This window comes from Ochotona curzoniae, unplaced genomic scaffold, assembly GCF_017591425.1.
Source record: "Ochotona curzoniae isolate NIBS_2020 unplaced genomic scaffold, NIBS_Ocur_1.0 contig_1, whole genome shotgun sequence".
Taxonomy (NCBI): Eukaryota; Metazoa; Chordata; class Mammalia; order Lagomorpha; family Ochotonidae; genus Ochotona; species Ochotona curzoniae.
In genome coordinates this window covers 35,862,057-35,889,727 of record NW_024464918.1, presented here as the reverse complement: position 1 = coordinate 35,889,727, position 27,671 = coordinate 35,862,057, and the positions used below count along the sequence as shown (strand labels likewise).

General features: G+C 54.0%; 2 protein-coding genes across 2 annotated transcripts; one reads left to right on the top strand and one right to left on the bottom strand.

The window, feature by feature from the left end:
* Nucleotides 1-405: 405 nt before the first annotated feature.
* On the top strand, nt 406-3,618 carry SHROOM1 (shroom family member 1). Its single transcript, XM_040974614.1, has 7 exons — nt 406-1,359; nt 1,440-1,495; nt 1,618-1,863; nt 2,048-2,590; nt 2,698-2,818; nt 2,910-3,182; nt 3,286-3,618. The coding sequence occupies exons 1-7, from the start codon at nt 439-441 to the stop codon at nt 3,616-3,618; spliced, it is 2,493 nt and encodes an 830-aa protein (XP_040830548.1). The 5' UTR covers nt 406-438.
* Nucleotides 3,619-8,643: 5,025 nt separating this feature from the next.
* SOWAHA (sosondowah ankyrin repeat domain family member A) lies at nt 8,644-10,305 on the bottom strand. The gene has a single exon (XM_040976556.1). The coding sequence runs from the start codon at nt 10,303-10,305 to the stop codon at nt 8,644-8,646; it is 1,662 nt and encodes a 553-aa protein (XP_040832490.1).
* Nucleotides 10,306-27,671: the final 17,366 nt, after the last annotated feature.

Sequence of the window (27,671 nt, the reverse complement as noted above, 5' to 3'; positions counted from 1 at the left end):
TAAATGCCTGCGAGGCTGCAGGGGCTGAGGGGGTGGGCTGCAGAGCTGGCCCTGGGCGGGAGGAGCTTCGCCACCACCAACCCCCTCCTTGGCACTCTGGCACTTCAAAAGGTTCCTCCACCATTGTTTACCAAGGCAAGATCCCAGGGTGAAGCTGGCAGGGCTGCCAGGAAGCAGCCTGGGCAGGCCCTGGGCACTGCAGGGGGTCAGCAGGGTAGAGGCCCCACTGCTCTGCTAACAGTGCATTGCTAAGATCCCTCCCAGCAAAGTTGCTCCTTGCGGCTTTGTCTTGCTGACTTCCCAGGCTGTGGTGACTCAGCCACAATGCTGGGCCTGACTGGTGGTGCAGAGCCCAGCAGGCCATCCTAACTCACCAGCCGGTTGCTGTCTTTCTAGGGCCCTCGGAGCCTGCTAGTTCCAGCACTTATCTGCTCACGGATGGAGACCTTGAGCCCTGGGGATGACCGTGCCTCCCCAGCCTCACCCACTGGAAGCCTGGATCTGCGGCTATCTGCGCACGCCGACTCTGCCTATAGCTCTTTCTCCGCGGCCTCAGGCGGCCCCGAGCCACGCACACCATCACCCGGGCCCAGTCCGCTCCCTTACCTGGACTGGGACTACGTGCGAGTGGTGTGGGGCAGCCCGGGCCCCAGCCCTCCCGATGCCGGCCTGCGCCCTGCCTCGCGGCCTCGACCCGCAGTTGCGGCGCGCAGTGGGCTGCGACCCCCGGAAGGGCAGGGGCCGCTAGGGCCTCTCAGCAGGCAGGCCACGCCGCTGCTGTATGCACTGGCGGCCGAGGCGGAGGCCGCGGCGCGTGCGGTGGAGCCGCCCAGCCCACCGGCCTCGCGGGCCGCCTACCGCCAGCGTCTGCAGGGTGCGCAGCGGCGGGTGCTGCGGGAGACGTCCTTCCAGCGCAAGGAGCTGCGCATGAGCCTGCCCGCCCGCCTGCGGCCCGCGGCCCCTGCACAGTCGCCCACTGCCCACTCGCGCTCCGCCTCGCTCAGCCACCCTGGTGGGGAGGCGGAGCGGCCACGCTGGCCAGCTCCCTCCACGCCGCGACCCGCCACTCCGGAGCGCCTTGCCAGCCAGCAGCGGAAGTGGTGCTTCTCGGAACCCGGGAAGCTGGATCACCTGGGACGGGCCGGCGGGGCGTCCAGGGAGTGCTTAGGTGAGGCCCACCTCACTGGGCCTGAGCTGACTGCATGCACTGGGCGACCCGAGGTGCAGCAAGAAGGTCCAGCTGATTCGGGGTCCCAGAAGCTGGCCCTGGCCTACCGGCCTACTAGTCACAGTCGGAGTACTTCAGGCGAAGTCTTGGGTCCCTGGGGAGGTCCAGGAGGGACCATGTCCGTCATCCAGGTATGGTAGATACAGGGACACGGGTTGGTTGGGGACTGAGCTCGTGGGATGTTGAAGATTCCTGCTGTCCACCTTTCTAGACTGTTCCCCCAGGAGCAGAAACCCCTAGGCTGCTGTCTCAGACTACAGTCTCCAGGTAAGAGATCAGAACCCACCCTGGGGACCAAGCTGGGCAAGGCAGCCTTCGCAGCTCCAGGAAGGAGCAGGTGCCAGCCTTCCCTCTTGCAAACCTTGAGCTTGCTTGTCTCCCTGGTGTAGCTCGAAGAACCTTCCCAGTCACCATGGTGGGTGCGAAGCCCCTGCCCCCAGGTTCTCCCCTCAGAAGGAGCCTGCAGCCACCTCTCCAGTGGAGGTGCGCCCCAGCAGCACTGCTGACTTGGAGACCTGCGCTGCATCCTCCCAGCTCCCCTCCCTTCCCGATGACGAGGTCTTCCTGGAGGATGCCATGCTCGTCAAAGTGACGTCACCTCTGGGCTACCACAGCCCTAAGCGGCTCTCAACCAGGTGAACTCTCCTTGGTTCCCAGCAGAGTGAGGGTCATCTGGGAAATGCTGGCGGTTGGAGGGAACAGGGGAACGGCAAGGAACCCTCTCTCAGGAGGAGCCTGGGGCCCAGGGCCTGGGCTGGCAGTAGGCAGGCCTTGGAGGCCATTGCTTGTCTATATGGCCTGAGCTCTTTCTGCTTCCAGGGTTGGTGCCTCTGATGAGCAGGATGGAAGTGCCCTGGCGACAGCTCCCGCAGAGCATTCCCTGCACCTGTGCCCAGAGCCTATAAGAGCAGACGAGTCCCAGCAAGTGGTGAACTGCTCCAGGGACGTCCCCAGGACCACAGACGATGGCACCACTGGGACTGCAAACGGTGACATCTCAGCTGGTGACATGCCTGAACTATTGCCCCCGGAGCCCCCCGCAGCCGTGGGGAGTGATCCCCTCAAGCCCTTCCCCACTGGCAGCCCCAGAGACGGTGATTCCCAAAGGCCTCATCAGCAGCATGGTGCCCTAGCCTGGGCTATTGACCGGCCTGGTTCTGGGCCCACATGGCCCAATCAGCGCCTCGAGGAGCTGGCTCAGGAGCTGGCCAGGCTGGATCCCTCTCTGAGCGACACTCTGGCCTCCCAGCCCAGCCCCGAGCCACCCCTGGGCCTGCTGGATGGGCTGATCCCCGTGGCTGAGATCTGGGCTGCCATGAGGTCCACAGCTGGGGAGACTGAGCGGCAGGCTTCTGACTCAGGGTGAGTGAGGGGCGCCAGGGACTTGGGGGGTGCATGGGGAGTGTGTGGCTCTAAGCCCCTGCATGGTGTGGCAGGGATCACTTAGGGCACTCCGGCTCGCTCCCCAGGTCCAATCAAATCTGCTTCATGGAGCTCCTGCCAGCCTCCCAGCAGGAGGCACCACCTGTGCCTGACCAGCTCTGTGACCAGGCCCTACCTGCACCCCACAGCAGTGTTCAGGCCAAGAAAGTGAGTGCCGGGGGAAGTGAGGCTAGCTGGTAGAGACTGCTAGGGCAAGAGCCAGGCACCTCTGCCCACAAGTCCTGGACCCTCCCTGCAGGCGGAGCTAGCTGACCTCCTCCAAAGCATGCTTGAAGAACTTCGCGCCGAGCAGGAGCGGCTGCAGCAGGTGGCTGACCAGTGGGCCAGCAGCCAGGCGGCCCTGGAGGCCATGGTGGGCCAGGCCTGTGCTCCTCGGGAGCTTGAGCGTTTCCGCCGGTTCATGGCTGACCTGGAGCGTGTGCTGGGTCTGCTGCTGCTGCTGGGCAGTCGCCTGGCCCGCGTGCACTGTGCCCTGTCCCGTTCAGGCTCCAGTGGCGACCCTGAAGAGCATGTAAGGCGGGTGGGGTGGTGGGCCTTCCTATTGGGGGAGTGCTGGGTGGGAGATCTGAGTGGCACTGGCTGTGATCACCGGGTACTCTCCCTGCCCCTTCCAGGCCTCGGTGCTGCAGCGCCTGCGGCTCCTGCAGCGGCAGCAAGAGGATGCCAAGGAGCTGAAGGACCACGTGGCACGGCGGGAGCGGGCCCTGCGTGAACTGCTACAGCAGGCACTGCCTGCTGAGCACCTGTGCTCCTACCGTGCCCTGCTGGCAGGCAAGGCTGCTGTGCTGGCCCAGCAGCGCAGCCTGGACGAGCGCATCCGCTTCCTTCAGGACCAGCTGGAAGCCATCGGGAGAGACCTTGGCCGTTGTCCCCTGTCTCCCAGACTGGCTTGGCTTTCTGGGACCTATACTTGGGACCCACCGCCCTCCCCCCGGCCCCTGGTCTAGTTACCTTCCAGTGTGGGGAGCACCGCCACACCTCTCCCCCATGGGGCTGGGGCAATGCAGGAATATTCGGTGTTTTTTTTTTTCCCTCTAGGGGTGGGGTGGACCCAGATGGGGCTTCCCAGGATCCTCAGGCGAGTGATGTGTGTCTTTGGGTAATTAACTTATCATTCTTTGAAACTGCTGCCTGCCTCTTTCCTGGGACAGAAGTCAGAGGAGCAGTGCAGGTGCGGAATGTGGTTTACTTTTCCAATAAAAATGATCAGAGAGGTGTTGTGTGCGGCACAAGAAGGGAAGCCGGGGGCGGGGCCTTGTTGACAATATGGAGGCTTCAGTCCTGTCTGCAGGTGGAAGAGGGCCTGGCTGGAAGAGGGAGGGGCCCTCAGCCCCCCTGGCCTGCTGATCCCTCCCTCGTTTGGTGCCCACCTTGTGGCCACCAGCAGGGTGCAGGTCACCTGAGCTGGTCTTGACCAGAGGTCCAGCTTCAGCAGTGAATGTGGGAGTCCTGCCTTGCCATGGGTGTCCGACATATACTTGAACACCTAGCCTTGAGTGTATTGCTACTCCCTTTAGGAGACCCTACTGGGGTGGGAGAGGGCCTAGACAGGAAGGTGTGGGTGGGTGCCCCCAAAGGCTGATGAGCACTAGCAGACAGGCGGCCTTCTTCCTCCATTTGTGCATGAGCCCTGGGTACCTGGGTAAACATAAGACAATGGGCTTGGGTACTTGCATCAGCAAACACCAGGGAGCAGCACCCTCCTGTAGACGGGCAGTGTTTCCACTGGTGCTGGGCACAGTGAAAGGCACGCGGATGTGTCACACCGGCGGGTGCCAGAGTGAGAAGGGACTGCTTTCCTGACACGTTCTGTCACCAAGTACATACAACTGGTTGGGCATTAGCGTTGGCGGCATTCAGGCGAGAAGCATTCGTGGGGACAGTGGCGCTGCTGAGCATCGAACAATGCCCGCATTGTGTCCTTTAAGAAAGATTGCTCAGGAGGTTCCTGCTGCGCCCCTGGAAGCGGGTTCCAGGGCGCTGAGCTTCTGTGCGTCCTGTGCCCGGGCCAGGCCTGCCTCCCAGGTCGACTCCCTTACAGTGCACTTTGCTGGCTTTCTGCCCCGTGCAATCACCGCCACTCTTACTTGTCCAGTTAAAGATCATCCCAGAGGCACGCGGAGGGTTGTCCCTTCGGCCAGTGGGAATTGACTGGCAGAACAGGCACATTCCAGTCCTGATCTGTGTTGGGGTTAGGGGCCCGGGCGCCTCTGCTATCTTCCGGATTAGCAGGGCTTTGCATCGCTCTGAGCTGATTGAATAGTAGGGTGAGGCTCCTGCGGGGAGCCGCTGCCCACTTCCTTAAAGGTCATTCTCTGCCCATCGCCCCCAGCCCAAGCAAGGGCGAGCTCCTCACAGCTGTTCATGCGGGCACCTTCGCCCGGCCGGGGGTCCGAGGCACTGCCAGCAGGGGGCACTGCTGTCCGTGCGGCCCACCTCGCTGCAGCCAGGACCCCCCGGCACAAGCCCCACGCACGTGCCGAGCAGCGCCCCGGTTGAAGCTGAGCTTTTCGCTTCCGCTGGAAAGAAATTCTGGGGGCTGGGGGGGGGGTGAGTGGGCGAGAGGCTCACTTGCTTGTTGGTGGGCTGATGAGGACGGCAGGGCAGGGCCTCCCGGTGCCCCTTTCTCAGGCAGTAGGGTCACAAAGAGCCTTGCGGGGTGGAGGGGCAGGGGGTGGAAAACAGAATTGAAAGGATGTCTTGATTAGGGGCTTGTGCCCCCTCCAGCTCCTTCAGCCACCCCTTTTCTCCTCCACCTCCATCTTCCCCCAACTCCTTTACCGGATCGCGCGTTGCCGGGTAACCGGCAGGAGAACTGCGCAGCCTCCTCCCCGCGGCTCGCGGCCGCCCCCGCGGCGTTCGGGAACGCGGGTGTAATTAGTGTACCTTTTACCTTCCGACTGTGACTTGGAACCAGAAGAGGGAAAGCACTGTTCCCCACACCGCAGCTTGAACATCCTGCCGGTACCGAGCATCCCGGGTCAGGAACAAAGTGCCCTGCGGTCGGTGCGTGCCCGCTTCAGGGAATTCAGGCCCAAGGCCGGTGGTGGTGGTGGTGGTGGTGGGCACGTGTTACACAGCAGTCTCTCCCCAGAGCCCTGTTCAGGAAAGGGGGGTGCGGCGTTCGCAGCCCTGCTCTGGCTGTGGCCTGCAGCCTCCTGGGAGGCAGCAGGTGACAGCTGAAGGAATTTGGGTTCCTGCCACCAACGCGGGAGAATTTGATTGCATTCCAACCCAGCTCGATAGGATAGCCAGCCAGCCAGCCAGCCAGCCAGCCGTGGCTGGCATTCAGGGAGTGAACTAACACTGTCTCAAATCATAAGTGAATGCAAGTCATTATAAAGACCCCATAGTGGGAGCTTTACCTCCAGCTTAGGCAAGGTCTGGATCTCTGTCTCTCCCAGAAGACCACCCACTCCTGCTTTGCAGGCCCCAGTTTGGGGCGCTGCGTGGCAGCTGGCACACCAAGGCAGAGGCCATCTTGAATGGCCAAACAGTGTCTTCAAGGAAAGGACCAAAAACACAGTGGGGGGATATGGGTCTTGGGCAGGCTCCACTTTATCATGGCAGGGGCTTAGGTCTCTGTGATGGGCCCAGGATGTTGGTCCTGAAAGATGTGGCTGCTGCTGCTTTAAGTAAGGGGCGTCGCACACAGAACCCAGGGATAGAGCAAAGATTTATTCGAAAGGTAGAATGACCTAGAAGGAGGCGGAAGGGAGAGAGAGTGAGAGGAAAAAGGGGAAGGGGGAGTGGGAGTCACTTTTCCAGCCACTGTTTCATTCCAGAAATATCCTCAACAGCCAAAGCTGCATCACCCACCCCTTGGCTTTTGGAGGCTCACTCTCCAAATGACTGCAACAGCCATAAGCCTCGACGGAGCTCCATCCCTGTCTGTTATATAGGTGGCAGGAGCTGACAGAGAGCTGGCTGGAAAGCGAAGATGGTGACTTGAATGTAGCTTGCAGGTGTCATAAGCAGTAGCTGAACTTGCATGCCACAGTGCCCAACCCTTAACAGCAGCTTCTAACACCTGGCCTGCAGGCTGACTGACCTGCCACTTGGGCTAAAGGCTCGCACTGTGCTGGCCCTTGAGGTCAGTTACTGTCATCACACCTCGCTGGAGCACATTTTACTCAGGGCAGGTCGCGCCTGCGTCTGCACACCGTGTGGTCCTGCCTCAAGCAGGCCGCCCCTTTCACACTGAAAATCTCTAGCATTTCATTCTGTCTCCTGGATCTTCAGCTCCTCACATGGCTATAATTATAGCCTCCCACAATTTTTCCCCTGAAGCAGAAGATGTCATTTGCATTTTAAAATAATTTATGCAGACAAGCTGGAGTTTTGAGGAAGGGTCAGAGCCAGGCCTATATGTCTCTAGTTTCTCGGCTAGGGTTTCCAGGTGTGGCTCACTCCAGCCTCCTTCCTTATGCCAGTGCTTGAAAGAGGAGAATATGCAGTAAGAAAAGAAAAACAGAAAACACTGGCAGGGAAGTAAAGTCACTAAGACAGAAACAGGGGATGTTTATTTCATTGCTTAAATTGAAACATTTCATAAATTTCAAGCTCACTTGATAATACCGGAGGGAGGGGAAGCCCCATTACCCTGTGCAATAAAAACTGGTGGAACTAATGACATGCAAACGTAATTTGCAAAAGCAGAGGATTATCACATGAAATAAACATGTTAGCTGAACCAATAATACCTTTTCACATTTCTGAAACAGATAAAAAAAAAAAAAAAAGCTGTTACAACCACATTGTGCAGGACCAGGGTGATTTGAGCAACAGCCACCCAGCTGTGCACGTGGGCAGCAAGGCGCAGAGAGGCCAGGCTAGCCCACTGAGCTGCTCACAGGTGACTCTGCAGCAGCTGGCTGGGAATGCTCGGGTAAGGTGCCTCTTGCCTCTGCAGAACTTTCACATGAAACACTCGCTTCTGGATGGGTGCACTACTATTTAATCAGGGAGTTAAACTGAATCTTCGATCAACCCACTTGCGGTACCAAGGCTCAGGTGTAAAAACCACAGGTTTGGAAACAGCACCCAGGGGCCATTCACAACTCCTGATGTTTACATAATTCATGTCAGATCAAAACAGCCATGAGTGCCCAAACAGCACAAAGTCCACCGCAGAGCAAATTTGGCTAAAATCTCTCTTCCCTCTCCTTGTGAACCGCTGCCCCAAGATGTGCTCGTTTCCTATTATTTAAATTCTTTACATTCGTTGGGGTCACAACGGTTATTCTGTGGGCTCAAGATTTTTACAGAATTGTGATTACCTAAAATGAGGTAGATACATTTTCTTAAAAAGAGTTTTGTTGACTGGGGCTAATTTCCTTCAGATCGCTTTCATTTATTTATTTTTAAAAGAATTTTATTTTTTTATTGGAAAGTCAGATACATAGAGAGGAAGATCTGTCCCTTGATTCACTCCCCAGGCGGCCGCAATGGCCGGAGCGGACCTGTAGATTGCTCTTTTTGGAAAGTAGGATTCCAAACTACTTAGCAAAATATTGAGAAAGAGCACTTGGCCTAAGAATGAAAAAATAGAATCCCGAAAGGTAATTATGAAAGTGACTGTACCTCATTTTAATGTGCAAAGCACAATAAAAGCATCACATTACCGAAAAATAAAAAAACCAAAAATAAAAACCTTCCGAATCCGGAAGTTGCCAGCCTGACATCTCGCGACCCTGGCCAACTTCCGGCGCGCGGGGGAGGGGGAGTCAGGAATTCCCGCCTTCAGGGACCAGACCAGCTGCTGCCCCTGACCCTCGACCCGGAAGTCAAAATAGGCGGGAACGGACTGTGGGTTTCTGTGGAGAAGGTTCTCACGAGTCCCGGGGGGCGGAGGCCCCTCTAGGCGGACAACGTGGCTGGGCCCTGCTGGACCAAGTTGGGAAGGGTGCCGGTAGGGGCCACGGTGTCAAGTGGGGCCTCGGACTGGGCCAGGCCCAAGCCCCCGGCGGCCGTCAGGTGGTGGGTGGCACGCTGGGCACGAGGCCTGCCAACAGCCCCGGGGCTGGGCGGCGAGCGGCGTCCGCGAAGGCTGGCAGCCCCGCACGGACCTTGGCCTTCTTGCGCGGAGCCATGGGCGAGGCGCCCAGGAACTTGCTGAAGGAACTGGACTTCCTCAGGCCGCGGGCCAGATCCTGAAGCACCAGGTCGTCGGCCAGCACGCCCAGGAACGCGCTGGTGGTGGAGCCCAGGATGGTGGCGGCCACCTGCACCGGGCGTCGGGCTGCCAGGCTGCCGCCCCCGACGGCGCTGGCATCGGACTCGGCGCCTCGCAGGCGCGGGTCGCCCAACAGACGCCGCAGCGCGTACGAGGAGCCGGGCCGCAGATACTGGTAAGCCCTCCGGCCGCTGTGGTCGCGCACGTGCACCTGCGCCCCGAGGCGCACGACCAGCAGCACGGCGGCATCCTCGTGGCCGTGCAGGGCGGCTAGGTGCAGCGGCGTGTAGCCGCCGTGCGAGCGCGCGTTCACGTCCACGGGCGCGCCGCCGCGCCGCGCCACCTCCACCAGCTGCAGCGCCATTTCGTGGTCGCCGCTCTTGGCAGCCCAGTGCAGGGCGGTGTAGCCCGAGATGAAGTCGCGCTTGGCCGCCAGGCCGCGGTCACGCAGCAGCAGCCCGTGCAGCTGGTGGGTCCAGCGGCCACCGGCCGTTCGCACGAGCCACTCGTGCTCAGCCGGCTCCAGGGGCACGGCAGAGGGCGGCGGCGCGGCGGGCACCTCCTCGGTGTCGGGGCTCAGCAGCAGGCGGGGACCTGCGCGCGACAGGCGCCGCAGGTGCGGGGAGCGACCAGGGCCCAGGCCCAGGCCCAGGCCGGACTCCTCCACCGAGAGCCGCCTCAGCAGAGGCGGGGAGCTCCGTGGGCCGGGCTCTTCCGACAGCTGCCGGCGCAGGCCCTGGTCCTCAGCCCGGATGCGGAGCGCAGCGGGGCCCGGCACGCAGCGCACCGGCAGCATGCAGGGCTTCGGCGGTGGTGGCGCGCGCGGGGCCGGAGGTGGCAGTCCCGAGCCCGGGCTCGGGGTGAGCGCTTCCGTGCGGGCTGAGGATGGCTCCGACGGCGCCTCGGGTTGCGGGGCCGCATCCGCACAGGGTCCCTCTGAGGGCTGGGCAGGCTCCAAGGCTGGAGGTCGGGGGTCTGCGGGGCCGTGGACCGAGTCTACCGGCGACTCCCCAGGGGGCGGACTGGACGCAGGGGCCGGAGCCCCGGGGGCATCCTGTGGCGTGGGCTGCCCCGCCGGGTCCTGCTGCACGGGGGCCGGGGATTGAGCTGCAAGAGCAGCGCCTTCTCCCGGGGCTGCGGAGAGGGCGCTCGACGGCGGCGCTGCGATGCGCAGGGGCAGGGACAGGGACTCGGATCCCACCGGGCGCCGGGGCTTCTTTCTTAGCACCACGAACTTGACACCGTCCAGCTCCTTCACCACGGCCACGTCGTTGACGAACTGCTTGAAGCGATCCCTGCGCGCAGCGCGGCCATGCGGGTCGCCGGCCTCCAGCAGCGGCTTGAAACGGCTCAGCAGCTCCGAGTTGCGCACCTTCCCGCCCCGCTCTTGCAGGAAACCTAGCACCGCTGCCTGGCTCACTCCGGCGGCCGCGGCGGCCGCGGCGGCAGCCAGCGCCATGGCCAGTGCCTGCCTGGGACGCAGCGGCAGGTGGAAGCGACGCCGCTGGCTGGACACACGGAAGCAGGGGTTTCCGGGAGTCACCTGGTCGCTGTCCCCGCGGTGGCTTGGGCGTGTTGCCGAAGCTGGACTTCAGTCAGGCCCACGCCCTAGGGCAGGGACGTGGCCGGGCGCAGGGTGCCGGGGTCTGCCGCCCCCGCCGTGCCGGGCAGCCAGGCTGCAGCCTTTCCGTGCTGTCCAATAGGCGCCGGGCTCCATGGCCCGTGGCGGGATGCTCGCCTTACAGGTGACGACTGCCGCTGGTGCCGCGGATGGAGCCGGGGGCGCGCGGGTTGTGCGGCACCCCCCACCCCGGAGTTAAAGGCGTAGCGCAGTGCTGTTGCTAGGTGGGCGTGTTCCCCAAGCCCGCAGCGGCGGGTGGGCGCAGCGTGCGTGTGCTTGCCGTAGGCAGTAGCTAACCACCGCAGAACAGTGGGGCGTGATGAAAATGGTCTTTAAAATCCACAGCCCTGCCCCTCCAGTTTGTGGTTGTGTTTGTACTGGAAGACAGCTTCATGCGGGCTACCGCAAAAAGGACTGGCTGTGCGTGCACTGCGTTACTAGAAGAGGTTAGTTAGCAAGCACTTTTCTCATAAGGCACCACGTTTTCACATAGGATTGGGTCATGTGGGTGAACTGAAGCTGGGGGGCTGGGAACTCAGTTTCAATCTCCCACGCGGGTACCTGGGACATAACAACCAGAGCCATCACTGCTGTTTCGGGGGCCTCATTACCAGGAAGGGGGACCCGGAGTGGGAAGTGGGTGCTGTGGGACGCAGGTACCCGAACACGCCAGACCGCCCGCCCTCAGGCTGTTTTCAGAATTTTGCTCTCAGATGCTGCCGGAGCTCCTGGTTTGTGCTGGGAACTTTTCAAAAGGCTGTTAGGTGAACAGAAAGGATAAAAGCAGGGGCCTAGTGGAAGGAGCAGGTGTACGGGGGCGGGGGAAGGGAGTGTGATGAACCTTTGCTGATAAGTACCGTGAGAGACTAGAGGGGTAGGTTGCAGCTGTGAGCTGAGTGGGCGGGCGGGGTGGGGGGTGACTTCCAGTGTAAGAGATGATTACAGGGACAGCTCCAGGGGAGCCCTGAGCCTTCTTAGCAGGCACCACCGCGCGAAGGAGGCACTAAAAATACTTGATGGGTACACAGAGAACGCTGTTCTGGGTCAAACATTGGTAATTGGATCTGGGCTCTGCTTTGGGAGTATGGCTTGACCCGCTGCACTTCAATTTTCCTATCTGTAAATGGGATGGGAAAAGTATTGACCTCCTCAGGTTGTTGTCAGGATTAAAGGGAAACAGGGAGCACTTAGGCCATTGTCCTTCCAGTGAGAATTGACAGTACAGGCACTGCAGTAAAACAGCAAGGATCTTCTCGTGCAAGGTGCCAGCCCCCAGCTGGGACACTCACGGTTTAAACTCTGCCCTTATGAGCCTTGCCCTGCAATGACAATGGCTGTTTATCAAAATACACCCTTAATGATGGTGTTGAATCAGTATAGTGTTGCAGCTTTTTTTTTTTTTAGTATTTTGGCTTGTCTGTGTTATTTCTAGATTTTAATGCTTATGCGTGTTATTGCTTATACAAAAGCTTTTTTAAATTTATTTTTATCGGAAAGGCAAATATACAGAGAGGAGAGACAGAGAGAGAAATCTTCCGTCCATTGGTTCGCTCCAGGAGTGGCTGCAACAGCCAAAACTGAACCAATCTGAAGCCAGGATCTCCCCCACGGGCAGGGTCCCACGGCTTTGGACTGTCCTAGACTGCTTTTCCACGCCACAAGCAGGGGGCTGGAAGGGAAATGGAGAGGCCAGAACACGAACCGACACCCATATGGGATCCCAGCGCATGCAAGGCGAGGATTTAGTCACTAGGCTACTCTCGCATGGCCCATATAAAAGATTGAAATGTTTTCCTTAGGATGAAGTGCTGCCAGTACAATGAGGGTGAGCAAATGAATTGGATACTTTTAAGACTTGAAACCTTTTGCTAAGTTGTTTCTCCAAAATTACAGCTGCCTGCAAGCCCGGGTCCTTCCCTCCCTGGAGCTGAGCAGTATCTTCTCTTGTCCATCTCAAGCCCAGGGCTTCTGTCATCCTCTCATGCACATGGGCTTTATTGTAGGGAAGTTCAAACTGGTTACCTCTTATCATGCATGTGATTTGTTCCTTTGTGAGCAACCTTTGCCCCTTTGTCCTGTTCATTAATGTTTTTCTCGTTGACGTGCAGGTACTCATTATTCTTCCCATTTGTCATTTATCTCTTAATATTTGTTTTCTGATGACAGCTCCATTTTTAGATAACTGCTATTTATTGATAAATGGTGCTTCTTTAGCTTAAGAATGTAAGCACAAGAAGTGAAAAAAAAAATAGAAAAAAATGTAAGTACAAAATAAGGAAGTATACCTCTCTTAGAAAGGAGCACTTTGTGGAGCAATATATCCTGTTGTATCCAGGAAAGCGGTGACCCCCAAAGGGTTGTCACAAAGCCCTTGGAAGAGGTCCTTGTAGCTCCTAGTGACTCTAGTCAGCTGTCGGTTCTGTCCACATCGTGTCTGTCGGTAGAGCTACACCCTGCCCATTCCTGCAAAGCAGCGGGCCAGGTGCTCTGGGAAGAAGAGTCTGTTGCTGAGCAGAGGAGAGAGACTCACACAATTACTTCTGTTGTGTGGCTAATGAAGCAAATGTTCAGGTGCTCAGTAGAGGGTGACTGTAAGGAAGGGGTGCAAACCTGGGGGATGGCAATCTGAAGATAGGACCCAGGCTAGGAGCAGCACCGTGTCTGCAGTGCCACGGGTGTGCCCGGGAGCTGAGGGAGACAGTACCAGAGCAGGCCCAGGCCATGGCTGGTGGACCCTACATGCTCATCCGGACTCCCTGCTGTTTGCCACTGAAAGCTTCCTTTTGAAAAAGTAACTTTGTTTCTGATAATAAAATTTATAATGTTTTTTTCATGTGTCAAGTGGTTTCCAAAATGAAAAAAAGCAAAACCAAAAAAAGAGTCCCAGTCAGCTCCGAGTTTTTCTCCATGTGTAACGTTGGATCCCACCGTGGGATGCTGGAAGCTACCTCACCCTCGGGCTGTGCATCCTCAATGGCTGCTGAGCCAGAGAAGTGACAGCTGGGTCTGCGCAATGGGCGATGGGTAACAGATACTGTCCACTGCGCGGCATCAGCATTGTCTCCTTGGGCTTTCAGCACAAGTTGCTAGGCCCCTTGGGAGACCTCTGTCTTGACCTTACAGCTAGTAGAGCCAGCTCTGGGCTCTGCTTCCTGCTGCCTCCCGGGTGAGGAGGAGGAGGCCACTCCCTGTGGAAGACTTGTGTGGTTTGAGCTCATTTTGACCATCATCAGAGGGCCAGACAAGTGAATCATCCCTGATGGGAAAGGAGCTGCCAATACCAGCAAAGTTGATCGACAGTGCTTGGCAGGCTGCAGGCACTGAGCTATATATACAAAGAAACCTGTCCTCAGGTCCCAGCGAGTAATTGGCTGACCCCAAACTTGAACCCCAGGCTATCTGCTTGTGCTCATTTGCCATGCAATGTTAGCTCACCAGCTACTTAACATCAGTGTTCTCAGAGTTGGGTAAGACTCCTTGTACTAACCACGTTTGAGCCTTTCTGCTTGTGCATCTGAGCACCTTCTGCTTTAATATTTTAAGTGATTAGTTTTCAGTGTGAGCAATTATTGGAGCAAGGATGCCAATGACATCCAGTTCCCCAGGCTGCTTTTCGCTGTTGCTGCCAACCAGGCCACAGAATCAATTCTCCCAGTGACCTAGCACTTTGCTCATAAGCATCAGGAAAATCAGATATAGAATGTACATTCCTCACTAGGGTGAAATTCCATCACATGACTGCAGCGTGAGGAAGGCCGCAGGAAGGTCGGCAGCCCTTAGTTCTGTAGTGCACCGCATCCTATGCTGTAGTCCGTTGCTTATTGTAGGCCATCCTGCCCTCTGAACCCCAAGCCCAGGCATCATCAAGAGCCATGGTGACCGCCTGCTTTGCAGCCCTCATATCCCCTGTCAGTCCATGTGGATCAGTGCCTGCCACTGGGCTTGGTCCTTTCCAGTCTGCCAGCTGTCCTTGGCAAACAAGAGCCATGTGTCAGGCCCTAGGAGCCTGGAGCTCCAGGGACCCGCGGGGGTGGGCTGCCCAGCAGTGGCCGTTGAGGGACTTTGCCCAGAAAGCAAGCTTCTGCAGTCTCAGCTTCCGGAACAAATTGAGTTTTGTTCTAGCTTCCCAGCCCAGGGGAAACCAAGCTCAGTCCAGTTCTCTCTGAGGTCAAAGGGACTTTAAGGTCAAATCCTTCTGAGAAAATGCACCCTCGTGGACTTTGCCACAAACCGTGTTACATTCATTCCTGTGCTCTCCAGGCTGCCTCAGGTGCAGGCCTCACACTGCTGCCCGGTTGCTAGGGAGGGCGCAGCTAACCCAGTCCCTGGTGGTCTGCAGGGCTGGGGCCCCGCCCCCTGCCAGGTGAACTTGGTCAGTTGTCACACTTTGCACCCTTCCTTAGTCGCCCCCAGTGACATGTTTGATGGTCTGTTTTCCTTTCAGGCAGATGAGCTTGGGAGTTAGGAGCGACCTGACCTAGCAGAGCAGCCCAGTGCTGTTCTGAACATCCCCTGCTGACAGGGTAGGATCCATGTGGAAAAACGGGCCTGGCTCCAGCCCTGTGGCCTCTGACGGTGTATGGAGAGTGAGCCAGCTGATGGGAGCTCTGCTTCTGAGTCTTAAATAAATGAATAAAATTTGAAAATGAACGTATAAGGTTACTGTCTGCATGCCTGACTCCTGAGGGGCGAACCAGTCCATGGCCTATAGTATTGTGCAGGAGGGTTGTAGCTATGCAGGGGCCAGGCATGAGGCTATGGAGAGAATGCTTGTCTGGAACTTTCTCTTCTTTTCAAATTAACGAATGTATTGAAAGAGCTCTAGACAGGCTAGGGGAGACAGCCTTCCGTTTACCAGTTCACATCTCAAGTGGCTGCAGCAGCCGGAGCTGAGCCAATCCAAAGGGAAGAACCAGAAGCTTGTTCTGATGCCCCCTCGTGGGTGCAGGTGCTCAAGCCCTTGGGCCATCCTCTACTGCTCCTACCAGGCACATTATCAGGGAGCTGGATCAGAAGTTTAGCAGCTGGGACCCAAGAAATGATCCCAGGCAGTGACTTAACCCACTGTGTGTGCCATAGCGCTGGGACCCAACACCATCCCCTCCCCAGAACTTTCTGAATGTAAGCTCCTGGTAGCTCCCTCTGGTCTTGATCACAGGGAGCCGAGTGCAGCAGAGTTGGCAGCCCAGGCATCCGCTCCAGCTCTGCAGGACCCTGGTTGCACATAGAGTGGTTGCAGCAGGACAGGGCACAGTAGAACGCAGATGGAGCTGGGGCAGGGGCCGGGGGAGGGACCCCACCTCCCACATGCAGCTTCCCAACACCAAGGCCCCAGGGGGAAGTGGCTGTGGGCTGCGGCAAAGCTAGTTCTGCATGCTTCTTCCTCTCTTCTTCCTTCTCCAGTGTCTCCTCTTCCCCAGCAGTGTTGATACAATTCCCTGGGCGAAAGAGCCCTTTCTTTCTTTGCTGGAAAATCTTGGCAAAATATCACTGTGTTCCAGTGTCCCCAGAGCTCAACATACTGGGCCTTAGAAAGCACCCAGCCGGGAGACAATGAGAGCACAGTCTGCCGGGGACCTTCTGCGTGGCTGGGCCAGGAGGACAGGACAATCGTGTTGATGTTGTTCGCCAGGCTTGGGCTCCTTTGTGCTCGTTTTTCACTGTTCAGTCTAAATTCTTAAAGGACCTTGTTTGTATTTCCGTTCAGAGAAACTGTTTGTGACTCAAAGCTAGCAAACCATATTTGTCCTTTTCCATTCAGAAAGGGTCACACATGGAATGGTTGTCTCCAAAACTTGTGCCCATGCCCCCAAATCTGAGTGTGATTCTGGAAAAGGGGTCTTTGCGGATGTCATAAATGGACAGATGAGCATGGGGAAAGGCTGGTGGGCACTCAGCTCAGGGATGGGCACCCCCAGAAGAGACACGCAGCGAGAGAGACCAGGGCCGTGGCAGGGGTTGGGGTGATGCACCCAAGAAATGCTTGTAGCTGTCCAGAGCTGGGAGAGGCAAGACAGCATGTCACCTAGGGCCTCCAGACGCAGCCAGACCCTGCTGACTCCCCAACTTTGGACATCTGGTCCCCAGAACTGGAAAAGAAAAAATGATGTATCTGTGAAGTTACCCAGTTTGTGGTCATTGCTTGTGGATGCCACCAGAAACCAAAACGGAAGTTTAGACAGAAATGGGCTCAGCCCACTCATACTGGTGTGGAAAATTCCATTTAGAATATGGCAGGCAGGCAGGCAGTTAGCCTGGCAGTTAGCCTGGCAGCGGAGATGCCTGTTCTCAGACAGGAATACCTGGGCATGGTTCCCCCTCCAGCATCTCACTCTAGCTTCCTAGCTAAACAGACCATGGGGCACAACAGGGATGGCTGCCACCTCCAGCTCCCACCTGTGGCCTGGCCCAGCCCTGGCTGTGGCAGACATTTGAGAAGTAAACCAGGAAATGACAGCACTTGCTCGCTCATTCTCTCTTTTTTCCAAACATGCACATAGTTATGTACATATGTAAGTACTCATGAAATGGGCCTAGTGCAATAGCCTAGTGGCTAAATCCTCACCTTGCATGCACTGGGATCCCATATGGGCAACATCTCATGTCCCAGCTGCTTCACTTACCATCCAGCTCCCTGCTTGTGGCCTGGGAAAGCAGTTGAGGACAGCCCAAAGCCTTGGGACCCTGCACTTGTGTGGGAGACCTGGAAGAGACTCCTAGCAACTGGCATTGGATTGGCTCAGCTCTGGCCATTGTAAACATTTGGGAGTGAACCAGCGGACGGACGATCTTTCTCTGTCTCTCTTTCTCTCTATAAATCTCACTTTCCAATAAAAATCTTTTAATAATAATAAGATCATGAAATGAGAGTAGCATTCCCTGGGTCCTTGGGACACACGTGACCTGAGATTATGAGGAGATCACAGGAATATCTCAACCTAAAGCTGGAACAAGCTGGGAAATCCTGCCGTGGAGCAGAAGTTTTTTTTCTGGGGCAAAGGTGCCCAGGCCCCAAGGAAGATTCCTCCATTTGTATTTAAAAAAAAAAAAAAAGACTTATTCTTTATTAGTTTGAAAGGCAGATAAAGAGCGAGGCCTATCTACTGGGTCACTGCCCAGATGGTGCAATGGCGACACCTGCAACAGGCCACAGCCAGGTGCCAGGAGCCAGGTGCCAGGAGCCAGGTGCCAGGAGCCAGGCGCCAGGCGCCAGGAGCTGCTTCTGGGGTCCCAAGTGGGGACAGGGACCTAAGCAGCTGAGCTGTCGTGCTCTGCTTTCTCAGGTGCATTAGCAGGGAGCTGGGTCACAAGTGGGGACATCCAGGCTTGAACCAGTGCCCATACACAATGCCGGTGCTGCAAGCAGAAGTTTAACTCACCATGCCACAGCTCTGGCCCCAATCAATGCAGTGTTTTATGGGATGAGATGCTAGGTTGGAAGAGGCTTCCTACAGCCCTTGGGTGTCCTGAGATGATGGTTGACTTGCTGAGTTTGCCTTCCCCTGTCCCCATTCATGGCACGCTTCACCTTCCCAGTGTTCCCCACCAGCCCGCACAGCCTGTTTCTCAAATTCTCCAGGATGCAGTGTTCTAGGCACTTGTCACCAGCTGACAGAGCTGATACAAGGAAACACCTGACATTTCTGGTATTCTTAATAAGGTTTTATTTATTTGAGAAGGAGAGAAAGAGAGAAACATTCCTATTCACTGATTTGCTCCCCCAATGCCCACAACAGCTGAGCCTCAGCCAAAGCTGAGAGCTGGGCCTTCAGTTGGGGTTTCCCGCGTGGCGACCGGCAGCTGCTTGAGCCAGGCCCTGCTGCCTCCCAGCATGCATCTCAGCAGGAAGGCAGAATCAGAAGCAAAATAGCCAGGACCTGAGCTGGGGTACAGAGGCCTGGGGTATGCGCATCCCTCGTGACACATGAATACCTGCAGAAACACAGAGAGGATCATGTGGGGCAGCTCCCGCCTTGTCGGAGCCGGCCTCTGCTGAGGGAGACAGACACACACGACAGATTACCTGGGGTGGGCAGTGCTGCCAGGGGCCTGGGGCATCGGCAGGAGAGATCCCTGCTTGGAGGGTCTGATACATTCTGAGAAGGTGGCACTTAGGCTGCGTGATGCCACGAGCTATGCAGGCTAGATGGGAGGAGCTCGCGTCCCAGTGGAGGAGTCAGCAACGCAGAGGCACGGAGGGCTTTCGTGGAGCAGCAAACAGTTGTGTCAGAGGGCTGGCAGGGGCTTCGAGAGGGCAGCAGCTGGTTGGGGAGGGCGGCTGGTACCAGACCATCAAGGGCTTCCCACATCTTTGATGACTCAAAGGGAAGAAGTCCAAATTGGTTATCATCTTCCCACCCCATGTCCCTCCCATGGCATCTCCAGCTCCTAAAAGGGCCTCAGGCGCCTGGCATGATGCTCCCTCACCCTCTTCGTGCCTCGTCCTGTGCTCAGCCAGGTCATCATTATCTCCTGTGTGAAAGTGTGCGAAGTGCCTCCTGGCCCCCGTGATTTCGTACCCCAACTCCAGGCTCCCTGCTGGGCCCTTCCCCCTATTGCTCCCCCTCTACCAGAGCTACAACATCTGGTCGGAACAGTGCAGCTCACAGGAACTGTCAAGGGACAGTTCAGGCTTAACCCCAGCTCAGGCTTTCTCTGCTGGCCCCGGCAGCTCCTTTGCTTAGTCCGGGTGTCGGGACTTTGGCTGGCTGTCTCAATACCCACCCCCCCCAATACTGTGCTGCATCTGCATTTTTCAATGGAGTACTCAAGTAGGGTTTTGTAGCCTTCTAATATATTGTATCTCCTTTTCTCATTCTCAGGCTCTTCCTGCTGTAGAATTCCCTGAAACCATAATGTTTAGCCTCTTTGGGCTTGACCTGGCCTTGGCCAGTAGTCCGAGGAAAATCACTCCTTCTGTGCCTGAGTACATGGATTCCATTTAACCATGGAGGAATCTCCCAGAAATCCTCAAACAAACAAACAAGCAAACAAATAAATAAAAGTTGCTTTGAAGTAGCCACGCAGTGGTACTCCCAGCACCTGCCCTGTGCTGTCTACTCCCTCCTGGGTTTGACCTTTCTTGTCTACATCGATTGTGAAGTGTGGTGGTTTTCTTTTTGGTTGCTTTGTGTTCCGAGTTTTCTGAGTCATCAGCCATTGCACCCCTCCCAGTAAGGACTCCACCCCATCGCCTCACCACTTCCCAGGAGTCTGGGGACAGCCCAGCCTGGTTTCTGTCCCAACTTCTGACTGGGTCCTGACCCAGTCCTGGAACTCCCCTACTTTCCTTGGGTGCACTACCAGCCTCTTCTTGCTATAGATTTCTCTTTCTCCTTCCAGTTTAGTGATAGGGGAAAGTGTGCCGTCTCTTTGTTGTAGAGAGAACATCACATAATGAACAGTCAAGGAGCTGTCAACCCTTGGCCAACAGTATTTCGCCTACACCCTTAGCTACTCCTCACCACTCCCAGAATATTTTGAAGTAAATCCCAGATCTGGTATGACCGGAAAATGTTTCATTATGTATCCTAAAAAGATAAGAGCTCTTAAAAAAACAAAGCACATAGACAGGCAGGGGGAGTGTTTGTTGTGGAGGCTGGCATACGGCTGTAGTGCTGCATCCATGTCTGCAGCCTGGCTCTTCTACCCTGGGCACCATGCTGCTCATGCACACCCTGGGAAGCGGCGAGGGCTCACGCACTTGGGTTCCGCCATTCACACAGGAGGTCTGGACTGAGTTTCTGGCCCCCAGCTGCAGCCTCCCCGAGCCCCCGCTGACGCAAACGAGTGCAGCGTCACTGGCTCCATGACGTGGAGCTCTCTGGCTCCATTGCTCTTTCTCTCCCTTCTTTTTTCAAATTAAAGATTTTTAAAAAATTATTTCATTGGAAAAGCAGATATACAGAGAGAAGGAGAGACAGAAAGCTCTTCTACCTGCTGGTTATTTCCCCAAGTGGTCGCAAAGGCTGCAGCTGAGCCAATCCAAAGCCAGGAGCCAGGAACTTCTTTCTGGGTCTCTCACGCAGGTACAGGATTCCCGAGGCTTTGGGCCGTCCTCGACTGCTTTCCCAGGCCACAAGCAGCCAGAAAGGAAGCCAGAAGGGAAGCAGGGCTGCTGGGATTAGAACCAGCGCCCATATGGGATCACAGCACATGCAAGGCAAGGACCCAGCCACTAGACCATTGTGCTGGATCCTCAAATAAATAATTTTAAGTAAAAGAAAAATGTGTAAAAAGTATAATCCACTAATTTTGGGGTGATTTGTTGCATGATTCTAAAACAGGGTATGTGGGTTTTTTATTTTAACTGATACTGGCCTCTGTGATTATCACCAAGAAATCATTCTCATTATTTTAGAAGCATTTACTAGGCCCAGAGCAATGGCTCAGTTGGTTAATCTTTCCCCTTCAAGTGCTGGGATCCTATATAGGCACCATTTCATGTCCTGGCTACTCCACCTCCCGTACAGCTCCTTGCTTGTGGCCTGGGAAAGCAGCAGAGAATGGCCCAAAGTCTTGGGATCCTGCACCCACATGAGAGACCCAGGAGAAGCTCCTGGCTCCTGGCTTTGGATGGGCTCACTCTAGCCGTTGCAGCCACTTGGGGAGTGAGCCAACAAAAGGAAGAGCTTTCTGTCTCTCTTTTTTTTGTAAAACTGCCTTTCCAATGAAAATAAATCTTTTTTTAAAAAGTAATTTGCCATTTTTCTCTTTGATTTCTCAGCATTTCCCCCCTTTGTTTCTAGGTCCCACTTTTTTTTTTTTTTATTACAGTTGAAGTGCATTTAAGTTTGCAATGACATGTCTGTATTTACCATAGTGCATCTAGGTTGAGCTTTACCTCCCTGTAAAGAATACTGCTTCTAGGTAAATGTTTGGCAAAGTGGTTGGGGCAGTATGTGGATGCCCCACCTCAGTCCCAGCTCCTGGGTTTGAGTCCCTGCTCTGCTTTCTTTGGCAGTTCCCTGTAAATGCACACCTGGGAGGCAGCCAGGGCAGGTCTGTGTGCAGTTTCTGGCTCCCAGCTTCAGCCTGGCCTCATCCCAGCTGCTGCAGGCACTTGGGGAGTGAACCAGTAGCCAGCAACTCTGCCTTTCAAATAAAATAAGCTGAAATATAACTGCCATACCATCAACACACCTGGAACTGTTGGTCATCATGTCTCAGTATCTTCAAATGACTGGTACGAGTTAATACTCTAATATGTTTGAATTGCATCTAATTACAGCTATTTTATTGATTTTCTTTAAAACTGTGCTTGTTTATTTATTTGAAGGATAGAGTTACAGAGATGGTGGGAGACACAGAAGTATCTTCCATCTGCTGAATCACTCCCCATAGGGCCATAACAGCCAGGCTGGGCCAGGCTGAAACCAGTAACTCCTGCCTGGTCTGCCACGTGGGTGCAAGGGTCCAAGAACCTGGCCTATCCCATGCTGCTTTCTCAAGCATACTAGTAGGATGTGGATTGCAACGAGAATGCCTGGAACATCACCCATGTGGGTAGCTCAACTTGCTATGCCGCAGTGCTGGCCCCTGACTACAGTTATTTGATACATCTCTCTCTGTTCTAAAAGATTTATTGATTTTTATTGGAAAGTCAGATATACAGACAAGATGAGAGACAGAGAGGAAGATCTTCCCTCCGATCATTCACTCCCCAAGTGGCCGCAACAGGCGGTGCAGGCCAGGAGCTGAGATCCTCTTCAGGTCTCCCACGCGGGTGCAGGGTCCTAAGCCATTGTGTGGTCCTTGACTGCTTTCCCAGGACACCAGCAGGGAGCTGGATGGGAAGTGGAGCTGCCGGGATTAGAACTGGCGCCCATATGGGATCCCGTTGCGTTCAAGACAAGGACTTTAACCACTAGGACACTGTACCAGGCCCTGATATATCTCTTGAGTCTGTTTTTTTTTTTTTTAAAGGATTTAGAATTTCTACACAATGGCATTTCTGCTGTTTCTTTTCTTTTCTTTTTTTTTTTTTTTAAGATTTATTTATTTTATTGGAAAGTCAGATATACAGACAAGATGAGAGACAGAGAGGAAGATCTTCCGTCTGATGATTCACTCCCCAAGTGACCGCAATGGCCCATCCGAAGCCAGGATCCAGGAACCTCTTCCGGGTCTCCCACATGGGTGCAGGGTCCCAAAGCTTTGGGCCATCCTCGACTGCTTTCCCAGGACACAAGCAGGGAGCTGGATGGGAAGTGGAGCTGCTGGGATTAGAACCGGCACCCATATGAGATCCCAGTGCGTTCAAGGCGAGGACTTTAGCCGCTAGGCCACGCTGCCGGGCCTCTTGAGTCTGTTTTGAGCTATGATTTCCCTGCTTCTTTTTCACACACACACACACACTCTGTTTTTTTTTTTTTAAATCTTGTAAAGTCTCCCAGAACCTGTATCTTGTGAGTGCCCTCCCATCATGCCATTTTTTAAAAAAGATTTATTTTTTTATTTGAAAGTGCTACACAGAGAAAAGGAGAGACAGAGCTTCCATTCCCCTAATTTATTCCCCAAATGGCTGCACTAGCTGGAGCTAGGCTGGTTCAAAGCTGGGGTCCCGGAGCTTCTTCTCCGTCTCCCACGTGAGTCAGGGCCCACGGTCTTGGACCATTGTTCGCTGCCTTCCCAGGCAGCTAGCTCCATCATGCCGTTTGATATAACCCTTTGACTCCCTGTCATTTCCGTGGATTAGTGGTTAAATCCCGAGTCTTGATCAGATACAGGGAGGGTGCCTCGTGGCAGGTGTTGTGGGCCTGTGTATGGGGCCATCCTGTCTGTCCTGTTTGCCGTGTGGGTATGTGGGTAACCATCATCTCAGTGTAATGAAGGGGTCACAGCATGCTGATGTTCTAATCCTGTCCGCTTCTCTGTTAGCTGGGAGTTCTGACAGGTTAGGGAGAGAGCCTTCCTCCTCGCTGTGCCATTTCCTGAGGTTCATATGGAAAAGGCAGGATTACATTTTTGAATCTTACCTTTTATTCAGCAGTTCTCAAATGAATGAGTGCCTAGCATCTTCCAAAGACAACCAAGAATTGCTTTTTTTTTTTTTTCATAAATTTGAGCAAATTGGATAGCACAATCCCTAGCAGTGCTCACACCATCTTTGCCTTCACTGCTGTGGAAATCTCACCGTCGGCCTGGCCTCTCACCTTGCCTCTTGCTTGAGGTCCATTCCAGTCCTGCTCTGCTTTCCCTACCCTGCGCCCAGGAGAACTCATTCTCATTCTCATTGGGCTGGCCATATTTGTAGGCCTTCCTAGTGGACACAGCTAGAAGTACTAGAAATATATGTGTGTATATATATTTTTAAGGATTTATTTATTTTTATTGGAAAGTCAGATTGAAAGAGAGGAGAAGCAGAAAGATCTTCCATCCATTGGCTTACTCCCCAAGTGACCATAATTGCTACAGCTAAGCTGATCCAAAGCCAGGAGCTTCTCCTGGGTCTTCTGTGTGGGTGCAATGTACCAGTACTAAGGCTTTGTGCCATCTTCGACTGCCTTCCCAGGCCACAAGCAAGGAGCTGGATGGGAAGTGGAGCAGCCAGGACACAGATTGGCACCCATATGGGATGTTGGTGCTTGGAGGTAGAGAATTATCCTGTTAAGCCATGGCACCAGCCCCTAGAAATACATCTTTTGAACATTATTTAAAGACCCAGTGCCGAGGCCAGCTTTGGCTGACTCGAGAGCTTGCAAAGGATGCGTGGATCAGGGAGACAATATGAAAAAGAGATAAGACATGGACCACTATGGCATGATGCTCATAATGGACAACTCAGAAAAGTTGCCTTCTTTATTTATACACAAATCATCACAAGCTTTTGCCCAACATCCAATTGTTTTATTTTTACTTCATTACAAAAGAACAATTACAAAATCAATCCTAAAAAACATTATTATTATTTTACTTTAGAGAAAATATTTTCAGTGAGCTATTACTCATTCAAACCTGCAGTGACCTGGCTGAAGCCAGGAACTCCACGGTTGGCAGTACATGTGGTTACATAGTGACAAGTGGTTTACTTATATCCAAAATCAATTTTTACTAAACACAAACTAACTAATATTGCTTAAAATATCAAGAGTACAAAGTTAAAAGATCATAAATGAAAGGAATTCATAAAATCATATAACATAGATTCTTTGCAAAATCTTATAATCAAATCATGCATTAATTACTGTCACCTTCACCTAGTGCTGATTCAATTGTTTTTTATTCTTTTGTTGATTTAATTTTTTTTTTTTGTCTTTCTTTTGTTAAAGGACAATGAAAGAGATCAAGGCAACTCAGCCAATATACAAACGGAGGGCCTTTACAAGAAACTTCCCTTTATCTTTTTTTTTTTTAAGATTTATTTATTTATTGGAAAGTCAGATATACAGAGAGGAGGAGAGACAGAGTGGAAGATCTTCTGTCCGATGATTCACTCCCGAAGTGAGCGCAACGGCCGATGCTCTGTTGATCCAAAGCCAGGATCCAGGAACTTCTTCCAGGTCCCCACATGGGTGCAGGGTCCCAAGGCTTTGGGCCATCCTCGACTGCTTTCCCAGGCCACAAGCAGGGAGCTGGATGGGAAGTGGAGCTGCTGGGATTAGAACCGGCGCCCATATGGGATCCCGGTGCGTTCAAGGCGAGGACTTTAACCGCTAGGCCACGCTGCCGGGCCCACTTCCCTTTATCTTTATAAACTGTTTTCTTTCCCTAAATATGAGTGCCAGTATAAGATAGAAGTTTTTATAAACTGCTTCCTTTCCCTAAATATAAGTGCCAATATAAGGTTGAGACTTTTAGCCATTTTGGAGGGGGTCGGTTCACATTTGTTTTGCTTTAGAAGATCTCCATATACTTTCTGCTTTCCGTGGTGAGAAACCAAAATGTGTCATATGAAGTGTTATAACAGTTTGAGGCGCATGGTAAACAAACTCTTTGTACTTCCATGATCGCCATCTGTTCCAAGGTATTATCAAGCCATTTCTTAAGGAAAACATTACTTATATTAAGGCAAATTTCAGGACAAAGGTGGGCACGTAACAGGATGTTTGGAGACATTATGGGCTCAATTTGTACTATTGTATACTTTTAGGTCTGTGTCATAGCCTTAAGTTGCTAAAGGTATTTTTATCATAACATGATTGATCAGTTTGAGGTGTCATACCACTTACAGAAATCACATCACATTAGCAGAAAAACAACAACACCCTCAGGAGAATTCTATGAAACATCAGAGAGGTGATTGAGTGTCCATACAATGAGGTGAGGCAGCAATGAGGTGACTAGAGACATTCTGCCGGGCCTTGCTAACTGAGGCGCGGTGCTCATCGCACACCCATGCCATCCGACCCAACTGCATGGCTCCCCACAACCCAGCATAATGGCCTTGTGGCTAAAGTCCTCACCTCACACATGCCAGGATCCCATATGAGCAACAGTTTGTATCCCAACAGCCCTGCTTCCCATCCAGCTCCCTGCCTGTGGCCTGGGAAAGCAGTCGAGGACGGCCCAGAGCCTTGGGACCCTGCACCATGTGGGAGACCTGGAAGAATCTTCTGGCTTTGGGTTGACTCAGCTCCAGCTGTAGTGGCTACTTGGGGAATGAACCAGCAGATGGAGTATCTTCTTCTTTGTCTCTCCTCCTCTCTGTATATCTGACTTTCCAATAAAAATAAATAAACCTTAAAAAATTATTTAAAATTATTTACTTATTTGAAAGATGGCTTGAGAGAAAAAGAGAGAAAGGGATACTTCTCGTACTGATGCCAACCGCTGGTTTACTTCCTAAATGGCCTCAATAGCCAGGACTTGTTCTGGCCGAAACCAGGAGTCCAGAATTCTACTCAAGTCTCCCAGGTGGGTGGCAGGGACCCAAGCACTTGCTCTATAATTTGCTGCTTTCTCAGGTGCAGTACTGGGGAGTTTGGTGGATAGCAGAGCATCTGAAACTTGAACCAGTGCTGTGATATGAGATGCTGCCATTGCAAGCAGCAACTCCACCCACTGTGCCACAGCACTGGTTCCAGAAGCATGTTTCTTCAACATCAGAAACATGATGAATCCTCCTTCAAGCTTCCAAATGACACGGAAAACTAAGGCCTTTCACTTGCTCTCATAGACCTTGTTCCTTCTTTTTCCCATTCCCCAAGTGAGGTACGGACAATGCCCGTTTTAAATACCTGAAGGCTTCTTTATTTTCCTTTTGGGAGCGGACACCTTGGCTTAGTCACCAGCCTAGTTGAAAATACTTTTCCCTGAAACCTTTGAAGACATAGCTTCCTTTTCTCTTAAGCAACCAATGTTACTAAAGGGAAGTCTAATGCCATTCCTCTTTTAAAACTATATATAATAATAAAGGAATTGGAGCTACATGTCAGCCCTATGTGAAGGGAGATGGCCTGCGCTTGGGGTTAGAACTGGGGTAGCTGCTGTGGGAATGGGCAGGTGGAGACGGGCGCCATGAGCAGGGATTCCGAGCAACCCCGTGGGGCCAGAAGGATGTGGCACTGTCAGCCAGCAGGGTATGCGACACCGTTCATCTCAGTAACTCTGGGCAGCTCAGTAGCCTGCCAAGAGAGCAGATGGGCACTTCTGTAACATGGCTGACCTGCTGTCCTCCCAGTGGTGGCCTAGAGGAATCCGTGTCACTCCCACAGGCCTTGGCTTCCTTCCCAGGCACTGTCTGCCTTGGGTGGGCTCATCCTTTGTGTCTGAAGCTGCTGCTGACCAGAGCAACTTAGTGTCTGTGCCTCCCACCCTCTCTGTGTCCCCTTCCTCTTCCTTCCTCATCCTCTTCTAGATCTTGGAAGGGACTGCCGTGCCAGTTCACTCACCCAAACACCCACAGTAGTCAGGGATGGGCTAGGCAGAGCAGAAGCCAGAAACTCCACCAGGTCTCCCACCTGAGTGACAAAAACACAAGTCCTGGAGCCATCATCTGCCACCTCTCAGGCTCGGTAGTAGGAAGTTCAATGAGAAACACCAAGTCGCTGCATCTTTTTTTTTAAGATTTATTTATTTTATTGGAAAGGCAGATGTACAGAGAGGAGGAGAGGCAGAGGGGAAGATCTTCGGTCTGATAATTCACTCTCCAAGTGACCGCAATGGCCGGTGTTGTGCCAATCCAAAGCCAGGAGCCAGGAACTTCTTTCTGGGTCTCCCACGTGGGTGCAGGGTCCCAAGGCTTTGGGCTGTCCTCTACTGCT

Bases quoted from the DNA above. Each gene is read 5' to 3' on its own strand.
- SHROOM1 (XM_040974614.1), top strand. From the start codon at position 439: ATGGAGACCTTGAGCCCTGGGGATGACCGTGCCTCCCCAGCCTCACCC. The intron at 1,496-1,617 runs GTAAGAGATCAG...TCCCTGGTGTAG, and splicing joins TCTCAGACTACAGTCTCCAG to CTCGAAGAACCTTCCCAGTC. The intron at 1,864-2,047 runs GTGAACTCTCCT...TTCTGCTTCCAG, and splicing joins CCTAAGCGGCTCTCAACCAG to GGTTGGTGCCTCTGATGAGC.
- SOWAHA (XM_040976556.1), bottom strand. From the start codon at position 10,305: ATGGCGCTGGCTGCCGCCGCGGCCGCCGCGGCCGCCGGAGTGAGCCAG.